This window comes from Myotis brandtii, unplaced genomic scaffold, assembly GCF_000412655.1.
Source record: "Myotis brandtii unplaced genomic scaffold, ASM41265v1 scaffold7, whole genome shotgun sequence".
Taxonomy (NCBI): domain Eukaryota; kingdom Metazoa; phylum Chordata; class Mammalia; order Chiroptera; family Vespertilionidae; genus Myotis; species Myotis brandtii.
The window spans coordinates 1064806-1082650 of record NW_005370740.1 but is presented as its reverse complement, the minus strand read 5'-3'; the positions used below and the strand labels follow the sequence as shown (position 1 = coordinate 1082650).

At 42.4% G+C, this 17845-nt stretch overlaps 1 protein-coding gene across 2 annotated transcripts in view; it reads right to left on the bottom strand.

Moving 5' to 3' along the window:
- Window positions 1–17845, bottom strand: part of ATP6V1E1 (ATPase, H+ transporting, lysosomal 31kDa, V1 subunit E1) — a 56723-nt gene that overhangs the window by 24502 nt on the left and 14376 nt on the right. For both annotated transcript variants that reach the window (XM_014529924.1, XM_005882195.2), the window contains exons 2-3: window positions 5017–5082; window positions 3094–3203 (exon numbers count right to left, since the gene is read on the bottom strand). In XM_014529924.1, coding sequence (XP_014385410.1) covers window positions 3094–3203; window positions 5017–5082 — 176 coding nt within the window. The remainder of the gene's footprint in view (window positions 1–3093; window positions 3204–5016; window positions 5083–17845) is intronic.

The following is a 17845-nucleotide window of genomic DNA, read 5'->3' as shown; positions in this document are numbered from 1 at the left end:
AGCTCCCCTCCACCCAGTTCCCACCCCACCCTCTGCCATTACCCCCCCACTGTCCTCATCCATAGTTGTACGCTTTTTGTTGCCGGGTCATACACATGGAAAATGTAGCTATTTCCATCCGCGACGTGTCCCTGTGTTCGGCCTCCCAGGGACCATCTCGGCCTCCCAGGGGCCGTCTCAGCCTCACAGGGACTGTCTCAGCCTCACAGGGGCCGTCCCCATTTGTTTATTTTCTCTTTAGTTTCCATTGCCCTAGGAGCAGTATCAGAGAGAAATTCCTCTGAGATTTTGTTGCCTTTGGATTCTTCTAGAATTTTTATGGTTTCCTGTCGTACATTTAAGTCCTTTATCCATTTTGAGTTTATTCTTGTGTATGGTGTAAGTTGGTGGTCTAGTTTCATTTTCTTGCATGTATCTGTCCAATTTTCCCAGCACCATTTATTGAAGAGACTGTCTTGACTCCATTGTATGTTCTTGCCTCCTTTGTCAAATATTAATTGAGCGTATTGGTTGGGGCTGATTTCTGGGCTCTCTATTCTATTCCATTGATCTATATGTCTGTTCTTGTGCCAGTACCAGGCAGTTTTGAGAACAGTGGCTTTGTAATACAGCTTGATATCTGGCATTGAGATCCCACCTACTTTGTTCTTTCTCAGGATCGCTGCAGCTATTCGGGGTCTTTTTTTATTCCAGATGAATTTTTGGAGAGTTCGTTCTAGATCTTTGAAGTAGGCCATTGGTATTTTAATGGGAAGTGCGTTGAATTTATAGATTGCTTTGGGTAGTATGGACATTTTAATGATGTTGATTCTACCAATCCAAGAACATGGTATGTTCTTCCATCTCTTTATGTCTTCCTCTATCTCTTTTTTCAATGTCCTGTAGTTTTCTGAGTAGAGGTCTTTTACCTCTTTAGTTAAGTTTATTCCTAGGTAGCTTAATTTTTTTGGTGCGATGGTAAATGGGATTGTTTTTATAATCTCTCTTTCTGAAAGTTCACTATTGGTGTATAGAAATGCCTCAGATTTCTTGGGGTTAATTTTGTATCCTGCTACATTGCCAAATTCATGTATTAAGTCTAGTAGTTTTTTGATGGAGTCTCTAGGGTTTTGTATGTATAATATCATGTCGTCTGCAAATAAGGACAGTTTTACTTCCTCTTTTCCAATTTGGATGCCTTTTATTTCTTCTTCTTGTCTAATTGCAATGGCTAATACTTCCAGTACTATGTTGAACAGGAGTGGTGAGAGTGGGCATCCCTGTCTTGTTCCTGTTTTTAGGGGAAATGGTGTTAGTTTTTGTCCATTGAGTATGATGTTGGCTGTGGGTTTGTCATATATGGCTTTTATTATGTTGAGGTATGATCCTTCTATTCCCACCTTGCTGAGAGTTTTTATCAAAAATGGGTGTTGGATTTTGTCGAATGCTTTTTCTGCATCAATTGATATGACCATGTGGTTTTTTTCTTTCAATTTGTTTATGTGATGTATTACGTTTATTGATTTACGGATGTTGTACCATCCTTGCATCCCTGGGATAAATCCTACTTGGTCATGGTGTATGATCTTTCTGATGTACTGTTGGATCCGATTTGCTAAGATTTTGTTGAGGATTTTGGCATCTATGTTCATGAGGGATATTGGCCTGTAATTCTCTTTCATTGTGTTGTCTTTATCTGGTTTTGGTATTAGGGTGATGCTGGCTTCATAGAATGAGCTTGGAAGTGTTCCTTCCTCTTGAATTTTTTGGAATAGTCTGAGGAGGATAGGTTTTAGTTCTTCCTTGAATGTTTGGTAAAACTCCCGTGAAGATGTCTGGCCCTGCGCTTTTGTTTGCTGGAAGCTTTTTGATGACTGCTTCAATTTCTTCCATAGTTATTGGCCTATTGAGATTTTTAGATTCTTCCTGATTGAGTTTTGGAAGGTTCTATTTTTCTAGGAATATGTCCATTTCCTCCAGGTTGTCTAGTTTGTTGGAGTAGAGTTGTTCATAGTATTTTTTAACAATTCTTTGTGTTTCTGTGGGGTCTGTTATTATTTCTCCTCTTTCATTTCTGATTTTGTTTATTTGGGTCCTCTCTCTTTGTTTCTTGGTGAGCCTGGCTCGAGGGTCATCAATCTTGTTTATCCTTTCAAAGAACCAGCTCTTGGTTTTGTTGAGTGCCTGGGCAATTTAAAAGGAAAACCCGGGTCTCCAGCAGCCTCCGTCTTATTCAGCCACAACCCCCACTGGTTTTTACAGCCCGCAGTTGCGGGGGCTTCTCTTCCCACCTCTGGAAACCTGGGCTATGGGTCTCTGTGGGGCTGGATCCCCTTGCTCCTGACAGGTGACCTCCGCAGAGACAATCTGCCTCCTGATTAAAATTATGGCACATGTGGGTGTCGTATCAGCCTGTTCTGGACCTCTGCCCCTCTTACCAGTCTCAATGTGCTTTCTTTTTTACTTTTCTAGTTATAGGACTTGCGATCAGCCAGATTTTAGGCAGTTCTGAATGATGGTTGTTCTGTATTTTAATTGTAATATTTTTTTTTATTGATTTCAGAACGGAAGGGAGAGGGAGAGATAGAAACATCAATGATGAGAGAGAATCACTGATCAGCTGCCTCCTACACAGCCCTTACTGGGATTGAGCCTGCAACGCAGGCATGTGCCTTTGACTGGAATTGAACCTGGGAACCTTCAGTCCGCAGGGCGATGCTCTTTCCACTGAGCCAAAGCAGCTACGGCTTTAGTTGTAATTTTGATGTGGTTATGGGAGGCTGCAAGTATAGGTGTTTACCTACGCTGCCATCTTGTTTCTACTCTACCAACATATTTTCAAAGATAAAGAAATATTTATTAAGTGCTTACCAAGTGGCAAGCAATTTCGTATCTGTTATTCCAGTTTAATCTTTCAGTAATTCTAGGAGAATTCCATTATCACAAATGAGCAAAGAAAAGTTAAGCAACTTGCCCAAGGTCAGATATGTAGTAAGTAATCCATTTAAGACATGAACTCATACTTGCTTGACTTTGAAGCATCTGCTCTATCCTCTTGTCCCACTATCTTTGTAAATCTTCTTTAGTTTTATACTGAGACCAGGATTTACTTACATTTTTTTCTGCTGCTCTATCTGCTTTTCTTTTTTCTCATAGTATTCCATAATCTTCAGTCTTTGGGTTTGCACAAGACGACCTTTCTCAATGTTGAACTCTTCTTCTGCCTACAAGGGAATTAGTTCGTGAGCAAAACCAGCTAGGGCATAACACTGACAGTTTTGAGACTATCCCTTTGTTTATATATTAACTAGAGGCCCGGTGCACGAAATTCATGCACAGGGGTGGGTGGGTTCCCTCAGCCCAGCCTGCACCCTCTCCAATCCGGAACCCCTCAGGGGATGTCCGGCTGCCAGTTTAGGCCTGAACCGGCTGTCGGACATCCCTCTCACAATCCGGGACCGCTGGTTCCTAACTGCTCACCTGCCCGCCTGCCTGATCGCCCCTACTGGCCCCCCTGCCAGCCTGATCACCCCTAACAGCCTCTGCCTGCCAGCCTGGTTGTGCCCCCAACTGCCCCCGCCACCAGCCTGGTAGCCCCTAACTGCCCCCCCCCCGCCAGCATGGTCGCCCCTTACTGCCCCACCTGCTGGCCTGGTCACCCCCAACTGCCCCCCTGCCAGCCTGGTCACCCTTCACTAACCCCCCTGCTGGCCTGGTCGCCCCATGCAGCCTGCTGCTCAGTCATTTGGTCGTCCCTCACTTAACCCCCCTGCCTGCCTGGTCGCCCTAATCAGCCTGTTCGGTCGTCCATTCGGTTGCGATGGCCCTTGGCTCTTTATATATATAGATTAGGCTGGTGTTAAAGGTTTTAGGGAAAATACCACATAGATGAAGTATTCTCTTCCTATCATATAAACGGGTAACCTGATGAATTATCCACATCCCTTATGATGTTAACTGTGAGAAAATTGGTTAAGTCATATTTCTCCACCATAACATTAATATTTTTGCCTTTTCCATATTCTATTCTTTGGAAGTTGGTTCCTAAGTTCAGCCCACACTCTGATGAGGATGGTAGTTGGGGAAAAGATTTAATCTCCAATTTCCTGCAGAGGGAAGTTATCTACATAAATCAGTTGGAATTCTCCTCTAAGGTATATGTGTTTTTTATCCCCCACCATTACTTTTCAAATCCCTACCGTAAAATTTCAGGATACTTACTGGCAATCAGAATGTTTTGAAAGGAATATTTTTTTATTTTTTTATTTAATCCTCACCCGAGGATATTTTTCCATTGATTTTTAGAGATAGAGAGTGGAAGGAGAGAGGGGTAGAGAGAGAGAGAAAGAGAAAAAAAACAACAACACATCAATGTGTCCTTCTCACATTGATGGGTTGCCTCCTGCATACATCCAGACCGGAGCTGAGGACTGAACCTGGAACTCAGGTACTGCAACCCAAGAACTTGTCCCTGACCGGGAATCAAACCCGCAACCCTTCTGTATGTGAGCTGACACTATAAGTACTGACACACCAGCCAGGGCAGGAAATTTAGTTTTAATGTTAAATATAAGAGATATTCTTTTTTTTTTTTAAGCAAACAAGATTTCTTGACCGCAGCACAAACATATTTATGACAGTTAAACAAGGAAGGGCATAGAAGAAGCAACAGGAGAGCCTAGGCTGAGCTGCTTTGACTCACTGGGAAGTCAGAGAAAAGGGAGTCTTGGAGACAGGTTCAAGTGGTTAGCCCAGGACGAGCTGCAGCTGCCAATTGCTCACCTTGTTGCAAGTCTGATTGGGTCCCTTAGAGATTAGGATATATGTGCGAGGTGTGTGTGTGTGTGTGTGTGTGTGTGTGTGCGCGTGTGCACGCACAATGGCATGGGTGAGCTCCCTGGAGGGAGAGTGCGCCTATAAGAGATATTCTTATTAGTCCCATGCAATGCAGTTAAACAATTTCACTACTTACTATTTAGCAAAGCAAAACAACATAAAACTTTATAACTTCTTAAACCTAGAAACATGAATTCTTACTTTTGCATCTATTTCTTCTGCTTTTTCATTGGCTTCTTGTTCAATAAAAGCCATCATATGCTTAATCTATAAGAAAAAAAGAAAGATTATTTTACCTTTTAATATAAAGAGAGAAGAAAATATACCTTTTTGATTCATTCAACTATTTATTTATGACATATTATGTGTCAGGTTCTGTGTATAAGAAAAATTAGATAGTTTCTGTCCTCAGGTAACTTACAATCTGGAATTTGCTTTAGCAAATGGACAAGCTGAAATATGAAATAACACAGGTAAATAGGACATTATCCTACTCTCAAAGTACTTAGAGTCCATGGAAGAAGTGTACTTCATACCCTCCTTAGTCAGCATCTCTGTCTTTACCATCTCTAATAAACTATATCAAAGAGCTATCTCTTTTTACTATTTCAACTTTCTTACCTCCTACTCTATACACACTTCATTTTGATTTCTACCCTTTCCAATTCATTGAAATAACACTCAAGAAATTACAACTCCTTGCTCTTAAATCTTGGCCTTATCTTACTTGATATGTCAATATCTCTTGATATGCAGGCCTCCCTCCCTCACAGTTACCAGCATGAGAGGAGATCCAACCCACAAGAGGGACAACAATCAAGACCCAGTTACAATGGAAGAGCCCAAATAACCCACAAAACAGACACTCTTGCAGTGCTTCTCAACCTTCCTAATGCCGCGACCCTTTAATACAGTTCCTCATGTTGTGGTGACCCCCAACCATAAAATTATTTTCGTTGCTACCTCATAACTGTAATTTTGCTACTGCTATGAATCATAATGTAAATATCTGATATGCTATATGTGTTTTCCAATGGTCGCGACCCACAGGTTGAGAACTGCTGCTAGAGCATCCAGCTCTGGAGTTCAAGGAGAATGCACCATTAGGCCAAGCAGGACATTTACAACAAAAGACCACCCACAAGACCAGGAGTCACAGCACTTCTATTAAACAAAAACAAAGAAACAACCCCCAAACGAAAGGAAGAATCTCCACAAAAAGAACTAAATGAGATGGAGTTAAGCAATTTACCAGAAATAGAGTTTAGAGTAATGGCTATACAGATGCTCAAGGAACTTAGGAAGAACTATAAGGAACTTAGTGGGAACAACATCAGCATGGAAAAGGACATAGAAACCATGAATAAGAACAAGTCAGAAATGAAAAATACTATTTCTGACATCAAGAATACATTGGAAAGGATTATAAGAAGGTTGATGAAGCAGAGGATCAAATCAGCTATTAGGATGACAACATAGAAAAAAACCACTCAATTAGAGCAGCAAAAAGAAAAACACTAAGCCCTAGCCAGTTTGGTTCAATGGACAGAGCGTCAACCTGTGGACTGAAGGGTCCTGGGTTCGATTCTGGTCAAGGACACATACGTCAGTTGCAGGATTCTCCCCGGCCAGGGTTCTGCTCAGGGCTTGTGCAGGAGGCAACCAATTGATGTGTTTCTCTCACAACGATATTTCTCTCTGTCTTTCCCTCTCTTCTATTCTGTCTAAAATTCAACGGAAAAATATGCTCAGGGAAGATAAAAAAAACCCCACACAAAACACTTAAAAAGCATAGGACAGTTTTAAGGTCACTTTGGGAAAACATGAAATGGCTCAACATCCACATAATAGGGGTAGAAAATTAGTAGTGGACAGAGAACTTCTTTGAAGAAATGACAGAACTAACCGGGTAAAGGAAAAAGTCACACGAGTTCAGGAAGCATAGAGTCCCAATCAAGATGAATATCCAAAAAGACCCACACCAAGACACATCATAATTAAAACAGAAAATGCTAAAGACAAAGAGAGAATCTTAAAAGTAGAAAGGGAGACAGTTAGTTACCTACAAGGGAGCTCCCATAAGGCTGTCAGCTGATTTCTCAAAAACAAACAAAACAAAGAAACAACCCTACACTACAGGTCAAAAGGAAGTGGCATGAAATATTTAAAGTAGTGAAAACCAAGTAGACCCACCTCAGAATAAAAGACTCACACAGGATGAAAATGAAGGGATGGAATAAAATTTTACAAGCAAATTGGAACAAAAAAGAAATGGGCATATTAAAGTTACAATGACGTACAGCCCCATACCAGCCACAATGGCTACCATCAATAAATCAACAAACAATTGCTGGTGAGGATGTGGAAAAAAGGGAAACCTTGTACACTGTTGGTGGAAATGTAGACTGGTGCAGCCACTGTGGAAAAAAGTATGGTTCCTTCAAAAGTTTAAAAGAGAAACTGCTTTTTGACCCAGCGATCCCATTTATGGAAATGTATCCTAAGAATTCTGAAGTACCAATCAGAAAGAAGGTATGTACCTCTATGTTATAGTAGCATTATTTACAAAAGCTAAGATGTGGAAATAGACAATCTGCCCATCAGTAGTTGAGTGGATAAAAAAGCTGTGGTATATTTACACAATGGAATACAATGCAGCTGTAAAAAATGAGGAAATTTTGCCCTTTAAGACAGCATAGATGAACCTGGAGAATATTATGCAAATAAGCCAGTCAGAGAAAGACAAAGATTGCATGATCTCATTTATATGTGGAATCCAATAAACAAAATAAACTAACGATCAAAATTTGTCCAGAGACATGTAAGCATGGAACAAACTGACAGATCTCAGAGGGAAGGAGGTAGGGAAGTGGGAACAGATTAACCAAAGAGCTTATAGTGCACCGAAGGACTCCGGTGGGGTGGGAGCCAGGTGAAGGGGGCACGAGGGAAAATGGGGACACCTGTAATACTTTCAACAATAAAAATAAATTTTAAAAAAATAATGAGCCCTAGCTGGTTTGGTTCAGTGGACAGAGTGTTAGCCTGTGGACTGAAGGGTCCTGGGTTCAATTCCAGTCAAGGGCAAATGCCCGGGTTGCGGGCTCAATCCCCAGTGGGGCGGTGGGGGAGAGGGGGCATGCAGGAGGCAGCCAATCAATAATGATTCTCTCTCATCATTGATGTTTCTAGCCCTCCCTCCCTCACCCTTCTTCTCTGAAATCAATAAAAATATACTTCAATTAACAAAAAATGAAATGTTGCTTGGCCAGCATTGCTCAGTGGTTGAGCATCGACCTATAAAACAGGAAGTCATAGGTCGATTCCAAGTCAGGGCACAAGCCCAGGTTGCAGGCTCGATCCCCAGTAGGGGGCATGCAGGAGGCAACCAATCAATGACTCTCATCATTGATGTTTCTATCTCACCTCCCTTCCTCTCTGAAATCAATAAAAATATTTTTTAAAAATAATAATGAACCCAGATTCTCCTTTTCTTTCCACCCCCCGCCTCCCCGAAAAAAATAATAATGAGCCTGGCCAGCATGATTGAGTGTCAGTTGACCAATGAACTAAGGGGTCACGGTTCAATTCCCAGTGAGGGACATGCATGAGGCAGCCAATCAATGAATCTCTCTTATCATTGATGTTTGTATCTCCCTCTCCCTTCCTCTCTGAAATCAATGATAATAATAATAATGAAATATTCATCATTCTACCCACATCGCATTTTGACCTCTGTCTTGGTGGTTAGCAACCAACACCCAATTTTAGTAATTCTTTAATTTGTGTAATTTTCAAACACAGCCTTGCGGTCTACTACTCTAAACCTTGCTATCACCTTCTGTCAGCTGAATCAATAAAAATTGTGGGTTTTTTTTAATTTTTAAAGTACTAATAACAGAAAACTTCTCTAACTTGGTAAGGGAAATTGACATGCAAGACCAGGAAGTGCATAGAGTCCCCAACAAGATGAACCCAAAGAATCCCACAGCAAGACTCGTAATAATTAAAATGCTAAAGGTTAAAGAGAAACAGAGAATCTTAAAACCAGCAAGAGGAAAGCAGTTAGTTACAAGGGAGCTCCCATAAGACTGTTAGTTGATTTCTCAGCAGAAACGTTGCAGGCCGGAAGAGAGTGGCAAGAAATAATCAAAGTGATGAAAAGGACTTGCAACCAAGATCACTCTACCCAGCAAAGCTATCATTTAGAATTGAAGGACAGATAAAGAGTTTCACAGACAAGAAAAAGCTAAAAAAGTTCATCACCACCAAATCAAAGTATTATTAGAAATGTTCAGAGGTCTTTTTTAAGAAAAAGAGAAGTCTAAAATATGAACAATAAATGGCAATAAAAACATGTCTATCAAATTGAATTAAAAAAACACACACACAAACAGAAAAAGACTCATAGAGATAGCCCCTCCCCGAGCAGAGGTGCAACTAGACCAAGAAAGCCGGCGGGGCCAGGACCTGGGCAGACACCAGGCCATGGAGGACCAATTGAGGTTGTGCACCCTCCAGCTGCTGACTGACTACCTGGAGTACTGCACCCAGAGGCCCAGCAGCGACCCGCACCCTACGTCCTCACTTGAGGCCACCGTGATGCGCTCCATCGCCTCCCAGGTACAGGAGTGTTACCAGCTCTCCTGGACCTGCTACCGCCAATGTCAGAGTAACCATGTGGAGATGGTGGCGAACGCGATGCAGAACATATTTTGACACCCCCTGGGCCCCAACTGGGGCCGAGTGGTGGCGCTTGTGACTTTCACGGGGTTCCTGCTAGAGAGACCGCTGGCAAGCCACACGTGGGCACTGAAGTAATGGAATGCCAGCGATGACCAGGACTGCCAGAGCCTGTGACTTTGCTGTGCACTTGTCTCATGGGGCAGTACTGCACCTGCTGGAGGTGCAAGGCAGTCGGGATGGCTTTTGCCACTTCTTCAGAGCAAAATGTCACCTTGGAGCAAACTGCTGGTTTGGTTTCTTCTGTCATGCCTTACACTAACCAAATTGAGTTGCAAAAATTTTAACCCATTTCTACCTGCCTACCTGTGACCAGCCAAGTGAATTTGAGATGTGAAAGAATAAAGCACCTTCTGAGACATTTTTACCTGCATCCTTATCAGGAGTCCTATGGTGATAATTCAGCCAGTGCTTTAACTCCTAACAAGGACTCAAAGGTGTGTTAGGACAAAGGCACTTGAGTGGCTCTTCTCTGCCTGGGGAAAATGGGAATCTAAAGGCTTATTGCTCCAAAAAATTATAAAAGAAACTGCATTTCATGAAATGGGAAACCTGGCGCTATATATTTCATTTAGATAAATACGAATATGAGACTCTCATCTATCCACAATTTCATGTGCTACTGCTGGCCAATTTATCCAGGCACTGGGTTGGGGATGAAATGGTGAAATGATATCCAAAGTGCTCCAAGTACCAGTCTAACAAAGAATGTAATAGTAAGAATACCTTTATAAGGTATTCTTTCTAAAGCCTTTGAAATTGAATTCTCATGTTTCTAGAGTTAATATTAAGAATTTATATTTCTGACATCAATAAATTGTTAAATGTCTTCAAAATTTTAATAAATGTGTGCATCTTTAAAAAAAAAAGACTCATAGATACAGAGAACATTTTGATAGTTGCCAGATGGGAGAGGTGTTGGGGGGGATGAGTTTATAAAGGTGAAGAGGTTAAGAAGTACAAATTGGCACTGGCCGGTGTGGCTCAGTTGGTTGGGCATTGCCCAGTGCACCAAAAGGTTGCTGGTTCAATTCCCAGGCAGAGTACATGCCCGAGTTTCAGGCTGGATCCCTAGTAGGGTGTATGCAGGAGGCAGCTAATCGATGTTTCACACTCATATCGATGTCCTTTCTCTAAAAACCAATTTTAAAATGTTTGAGAGAGAGAAAATGGCAGCTGAATAGGCAGACCTGTCACACAACTTGTCCCAGGGCCAGACTGGAAATACAACTAAACCAGAGAATATTCACATGGAATTCACCAACTGAGGTCCGGCTGAGGAGGAGAGAAAACACCCAGAGACTGATAAGAAGAGCAAAGTTGCAGGAGAAGCGGACCCAGTGGCCAGGGGTGGCAGGCTGATGGTCTGAGAGGGAGAAGCAAACTCCAGCTACAGGATAGTCTGTCCCCTCAGAAGATAGAGGCCTGGAACCCAGGCGGGGCTCCACAGCACCTCCGAACACAAGAGCCCCATCCTACAGTCCACATAACATCCAGCCGAGACAGGTGGCAGGGCTGCTGGCTTGAGGTGAAGTCTGAAGCTAGGAACAGAAGCCGGTCAGAGAAAAAAGCCACAATTCTTTGTTTTGTTTTGTTTTTGCTTGTCTTATGGAGTGGTCTTTTTCTCTAAACCCAGAGCAAAGGAGCTTTCATTTGCAATGACTCACTGGAGGCTTTGCTGCAGAGGGAGGCATGGACTTGAGGTGCCTGAGAGGCTGGGATGGGAAGCAGGGCAGGGAAACATGGAATAGCAGTAGCCTGGAGTCCTGCATTTGGTTGTTCATATCTATCCAAACCCAAACAGTCATTTTTTTCCTGAGAGGAGCTAGCCTCTCCCAGGAGCCTCAGGGCAGATAATAAAGCTTGTGCACACTCAGGAGACCTGCATGCCACACCCTGCATTTAGAACTTATCAGAGGAAACAAAGCAGAGGCCAAGTTTACAGGTCTGAGCAGTCTCAAAGAGCAGTCAGTGACTGGACTGAAGGAGGAACCTTCTGCCCAATATTCTGGGAACCATACTGATAAAAACTCCAGGTTGCAAGCCAACCCCATTGATCTCCATACAAGAATCTCTGTCTAGCCAAGAGCAGAGTAATATCTGGGGCAGTGATGGCGAACCTTTTGAGCTCGGAGTGTCAGCATTTTGAAAAACCCTAACTTAACTCTGGTGCCGTGTCACATATAGAAATTTTTTGATATTTGCAACCATAGTAAAACAAAGACTTATATTTTTGATATTTATTTTATATATTTAAATGCCATTTAACAAAGAAAAATCAACCAAAAAAATGAGTTCGTGTGTCACCTCTGACACGTGTGTCATAGGTTCGCCATCACTGATGGGCCACAGCTTTGGAACAACATGAAATGAAACAACATCCACATAATAGGGGTGCCAGAAGAAGCCAGAAAGGAATAGAAAACCTGTTTGAAGAAACAATGGCAGAAAACTGTCACACAAGTCCAGGAATAACAGAGAGTTCCAATCAAAATGAACCCCAAAAGACCCACAGCAAGACACATCATAATTTAAAAGGCAAACATTAGACCTAACCAGTTTGCCTCAGTGGATAGAGCGTCAGCCTGCGGACTCAAGGGTCCCAGGTTCGATTCCGGTCAAGGGCATGTACCTTGGTTGCGGGCACATCCCCAGTAGGGAGTGTACAGGAGGCAGCTGATTGATGTTTCTCTCTAACTTTTTATCCCTCTCTCTCTCCCTTCCTCTCTGTAAAAAATCAATAAAATATGTTTTTTAAAAAAAAGGACTCACAAAGACAGAAAGTGAAGAAATATAAAAAACACTTTTAGGCAAGTGGAAATGAAAAAAAAAAAAAAAAGCTGGGGCCCAATACTCATATCACACAAAATAGACTTCCAAAAGAAGGCGATAACAGGAAATAATGTTTTTAAAAAAAAGGACTCACAAAGACAGAAAGTGAAGAAATATAAAAAACACTTTTAGGCAAGTGGAAATGAAAAAAAAAAAAAAAAAGCTGGGGCCCAATACTCATATCACACAAAATAGACTTCCAAAAGAAGGCGATAACAGGAAATAATGAAGGCCACTTTATAATAATAAAGGGATTGATACAAGAGGATATAATTCTGGTTAACATATGTGCACCCAATACAAGAGCATCCAAATAGCTTCTATAGCCCTGACCAGTTTGGCTCAGTGGATGGAGCATCGGCCTGCGGACTGAAGGGTCCCAGGTTCGATTCCAGTCAAGGGCATGTACCTTGGTTGCGGGCACATCCCCAGTAGGGGGTGTGCAGGAGGCAGCTGATTGATGTTTCTCTCTCTTCGATGTTTCTAACTCTCTATCCCTCTCCCTCCTCTCTGTAAAAAAATCAATAAAAATATATTTTTTTAAAAAATAGCTTTTATAATAATAAAAGCATAATATGCTAATTAAACCAAACAGCCAGACGACCTTCTGGACGACCTTCCGGACAAAGCCGGGGCCGCGAGGGCCGTGGCAGCCGCTGTGGCTGCAAGGGCCAAGCCCCTTGCACGAATTTCATGCATCAGGGTTCTAATATAAAATAACTTCTGGAGGATATCAAGGGAGAAATCGACAGCAATACAATCACAGGGGATGTTAACACCCCACTTCACTGGAGAGATCTTTTTTTCCCACTTTTAAATATTGTTGAGAGTATTATAGATGTCCCCCTTTTGTCACCCCATTGCCCCCCTCCACCCAGTTACCACCCTGCCCCATCCCAGGCCTTCACCACCCTTTTCTCTGTGTCCATAGGTAAGTTCTTTGGTAAATCTCTCCCCACCAACCACTCCCACTTCCCTGAGAGATTCAGTCTGTTCCATGTTGCCATGCCTCTGATTCTATTTTGTTCATCAGTTTATTTTGTTCATCAGACTTCATGTTCATTTATTTTGATTTCTAGATTCATTTGTTCATAAATATGTATTTATTGCCATTTTATTTTTCACATTTTTTATCTCTTCTTCAAGAATATCCTTCAACATTTCATGCAGAAATAGAAAAAAACTTTAGCCTTTTCTTGTCTGTGAATCTCTTTACCTGACCTTCAATTCTAAGTGTTAGTGTTGCTGGGTAGGGTAATCTTGATTGCAGGTCCTTACTATTCATCACCTTCAATATTTCTTGTCACTCCCTTCTGGCCTGTAAAGTTTCTGTTGAGAAATCAGCTGACAGTTCTATGGGCACTCCCTTGTAGGTAACTAAGTGTTTTTCTCTTGCTGCTTTTAAGACTCTCACTTTGTCTTTAACCCTTGCCATTTTAATTATGATGAGTCTTGATATGGGCTTCATGGATTCTTCTTGTTTGGGACTCTCTGTGCTTCCTGGACTTATAAGCCTACTTCTTTCACCAGGAAGGGGATGTTTTTTCTCATTATTTCTTCAAGTAGGTTTTCAATATCTTCCTCTTTCCATTTCTCTTCTGGCATCCCCATATTGTGAATGTTGGTACACTTGAAGTTGTTGCAGAGGCTCCTTACACTATCTTCATATTTTTGTATTCTTTTTTCTTTTTGCTCTTCTGCTTGGGTGTTTTTGCTTCCTTATATTCCAAATAGTTGATTTGATTATCAAAATCTTCTCCTCTATCCTTAGCTGGTTTGGCGCAGTGGGTAGCAAGTCTGCCTGCAGACTGAAGGATTCCCGGATTTGATCCCGGTTAAGGGCATATGCCTGGGTTGTGGGCTCAGTCCCCGATGGGAGGTGTGCAGGAGGCAGCCGATTGGTGATTCTCTTATCATCATTGATGTTTCTATCTCTCTCCCTCTCCCTTCCTCTCTGAAATCAATAAAAATATATCTTCTCTACAATTGAATTCTTGTGAATTATTCTTTATTTCAGTTAATATAGGCTTAATTTCTTACTGGTCTTATTTTATGTCTTTTACATTCTCACTGAGATCCTTGAATGCCTCACTAAGTCCCTTGAAGCACTCTGAAACCCTTGAAATTCTCATTAAGATCCTTGAGCATTCTTATAACCCTTGTTTGGAACTCATATCCAGTAGTTTGCTTGCTTCCGTTTCTTTCACTTGTCTCCGCATTTCAGCTGCTTCCCTGTGTTTGCTTCTATGTATTAGATAGAGCTGCAATGTCTCCTAGAATTCTTAGGGTGACCTTGTGTAGTAGGTGTCCTGTAGGGCCCAATGGCTCAGCCTCCCCAGTCACCTGAGCTGGGAACTCTAGGTAAACCTGTGTGCGCTGTGTGCATAGTCTTGTAGTTGAGCCTTGATTGCTGTTGCAGTCATTGGGAGGAGTTGAAGTCCAGGCCATTTGGCTGTAAGGGCCAGCTGCAACTACAGTGGAAGAGCTGCTATTCAGGAAATACTCCAATCAAGAAGGATTTCATTCAGTGGGGCTTTGGTGCTCACTGAGTCTGGCCCTCAAGTGTGTTGCTTGTGGATGCGAAGAGTTGTAATCTGCTATGCTCTGAAGCTGTCCACCAGGTGCACTAGCTCTAGGGCTTCCAAGGAGGTGCAAAGTTTGCCACTGCCTGGAGTCACCCAGCAGGAGCTATGGAGAGATCTGCAGATGGCTACTATTTGTATTGGCTAGGCAGTGTCCAGGCAAGGCCCAACTGTGAAGCAAGGCAGGCTGGTGCTAGTTTCGAATCTTGGGTCTTTTACTGATAGGTTTGGGGAACACTGATGCCAGCTGCAGCTAGTTTGAGAGGTTTTACCAATGTCTGAAGCCACAGCCAGTACAGGCAATTCACATGGAAAAGCTGCTGCAAACAGCTTTGGTGTGGCAGCAAATTGGATGGGCAGGGTCTCAGTGAATTCCCAGGACTGAGCAAATACTGTGAGTCAAGCTGATGGAAACTCAGATGTGGCTGCCTGCCAGCTCTGTGATGATGGAGGTCCCAGCACAGGAACAATGACCCCTGAAAGCACCCCTTTTTGGCAAAAAGCCTTTCCCAATTTCCTGCCCCTATGCCAGACAGTCCAGTTCCTCCATATACGTGTCTGGGTCCCTCAAAGTTGCTGGTGCTGGAGCTCAGAGCAATAGAGTACAAGTACTTTTGTGTGCCAGCCCTTTAAAAGAAAAACCTGGGTCTCCATCAGCCTCCATCTCACTCAGACACAATCGCTGGTTTTTACAGCGCACAGTTGTGGGGACTTCTCTTCCCATCTCTGAAACTCTGAGTTGGGGGCCTGGTGTGCTGTTGGGACCCCCTGCTTCTCATAGGCGCCCTCCACAGAGATGATCTCGCTCCCGATTAAAAAAAAACGGCACATATGAGTGTTGGACCAGCCTGTTTCATGTCTCTGCCCCTCCTACTAGTCACAGTGAACTTTCTTCTTTACTTCTCTTGTTGTAGGACTTCCAATCAGTCAGCTTTCAGGTGGTTCTGAATGATGGTTGTTCTGTATTTTAGTTGTAATGCTGATGCGGTTGTGGGAGACGGCACATACCCACATTTACCTATGCTGCTATCTTTTTTTTTTAAAATATATTTCTTTATTGATTTCAGAGAGGAAGGAAGAGGGAGAAAGAGATAGACCATCAATGATAAGAGAGAATCATTGATCGGCTGCCTCCTGCATGCCCCCCACTGGGGATCGAGCCCGCAACCCAGGTATGTGCCCTTGGCTGGAATCGAACCTGGGACCCTTCAGTCCGCAGGCCGACGCTCTATCCACTGAGCCAAACCGGCTAGGGCTCTATGCTGCTATCTTGGTTCCTCTCTCTGGATAGATCTTCTAGACAAAAAATCAACAAGAAAACAGCGACTCTAAATGACACACTGTGTCAGATAGAATTAATTGACATTTTCAGGACATTTCACACCAAAGCTGAAGAATAATTAATTTAATAAAGTGCACATGGGCCATTCTCAAAGATAGACCACATGCAAAACAGAAAACAAGTCTCTACAAGTTCAAGAAGATTGAAATAATATCAAGCAAATTTTCAGATCACAATAGAATAAAATTAGAAATCAACTACAGCAAAAATACTCAAATACATTCAAACACATGGACGCTAGGTAGCATGTTGTTAAACAATGAAAGGGTTACCAATGAGATCAAGCAAGAAATCAAAAACTTCCTGGAAACAAATTAAAATGAACACACAACACAAAATCTATGGGACAAAGGGAAAGCAGTCCTGAGCAGGAAGTTCATAGCACTAGAGACCTACCAGAAAAAACACGAAAAATTAAAAATAAACTATTTAACCCTACAACTTAAAGAATTAGAAAGAGAACAACAAGAAAATCCCAGAGTCATTAGAACGAAGGACACAATAAAGATTAGAGCAGAAATAAATGATAGACTAAAAAACAAACAAACAAACAGTCAATGAAACAAAGAGCTGGGTCTTTGAAAAGATAAACAAGATTGATGCACCTCTAGCCAGACTCATCAAGAAACAGAGAGAGGACCCAAATAAACAAAATCAGAAATGAAAGCAGTGAAGTAAAACTAACTCCACAGAAATATGAAGGATCACAAAACAAACAAACAAACAAACAAACAAACAAAATACTATGAACGACTATATTCCAACAAACTGGACAACCTGGACGAAATGAAATTTTCCTAAAAAAATACAATCTTCCAAAACTCAATCAGGAAGAATCAGAAAACCGGAATAGGATAACTACTGATGAAATTGAAGCAGTAGTAAAAAAAAACTTCCAGCACGCAAAAGCCCTGGTCTGGATAGCTTCACAAGGGAGTTTTACCAAACCTTCAAAGAAGAACCAACCCCTATCCTCCTCAAACTATTCTAAAAAATTCAAGAGGAAGGAACATTTCCAAGCTCTTTATATGAGGCCATCAGTATCGTAATTCCAAAACCAGATAAACACACTACAAAGAGAATTATAGGCCAATATCCCTGATGAACGTAGATGCTAAAATCCTCAACAAAATATTAGGAAACTAGAGGCTAGGTACATGGATTCGTGCACATTGAAAGGAAATTAATTAAAAGTTGGCTGGTGGGACAGGACTGGGTGAAATGGGCCAAACACACCCAGGAGTCAACCTCCCGCAGTTCCTCCCTGACTGCCCACACCTTCGGCGGCACTGGGGCTCAAAGGGCATCTGTGGAGTGAGCAGGGTCCCTCCGGCAAGTGGGATTCCTCGACCTGGCCTGCGGGGATCGGGCCAAAACCGGCAGTCCAACATCCCCCAAGGGGTCCCAGAGTGTGAGAGGGCACTCTGCAAAGTTGCTGTCGCTTCTCAGCTCCTGCGTTGAGCGTCTTCCCCCTAGTGGTCAGTGCACATCATACTTACCGACCGGTCGACTGGTCGCTGAGTCATTTATA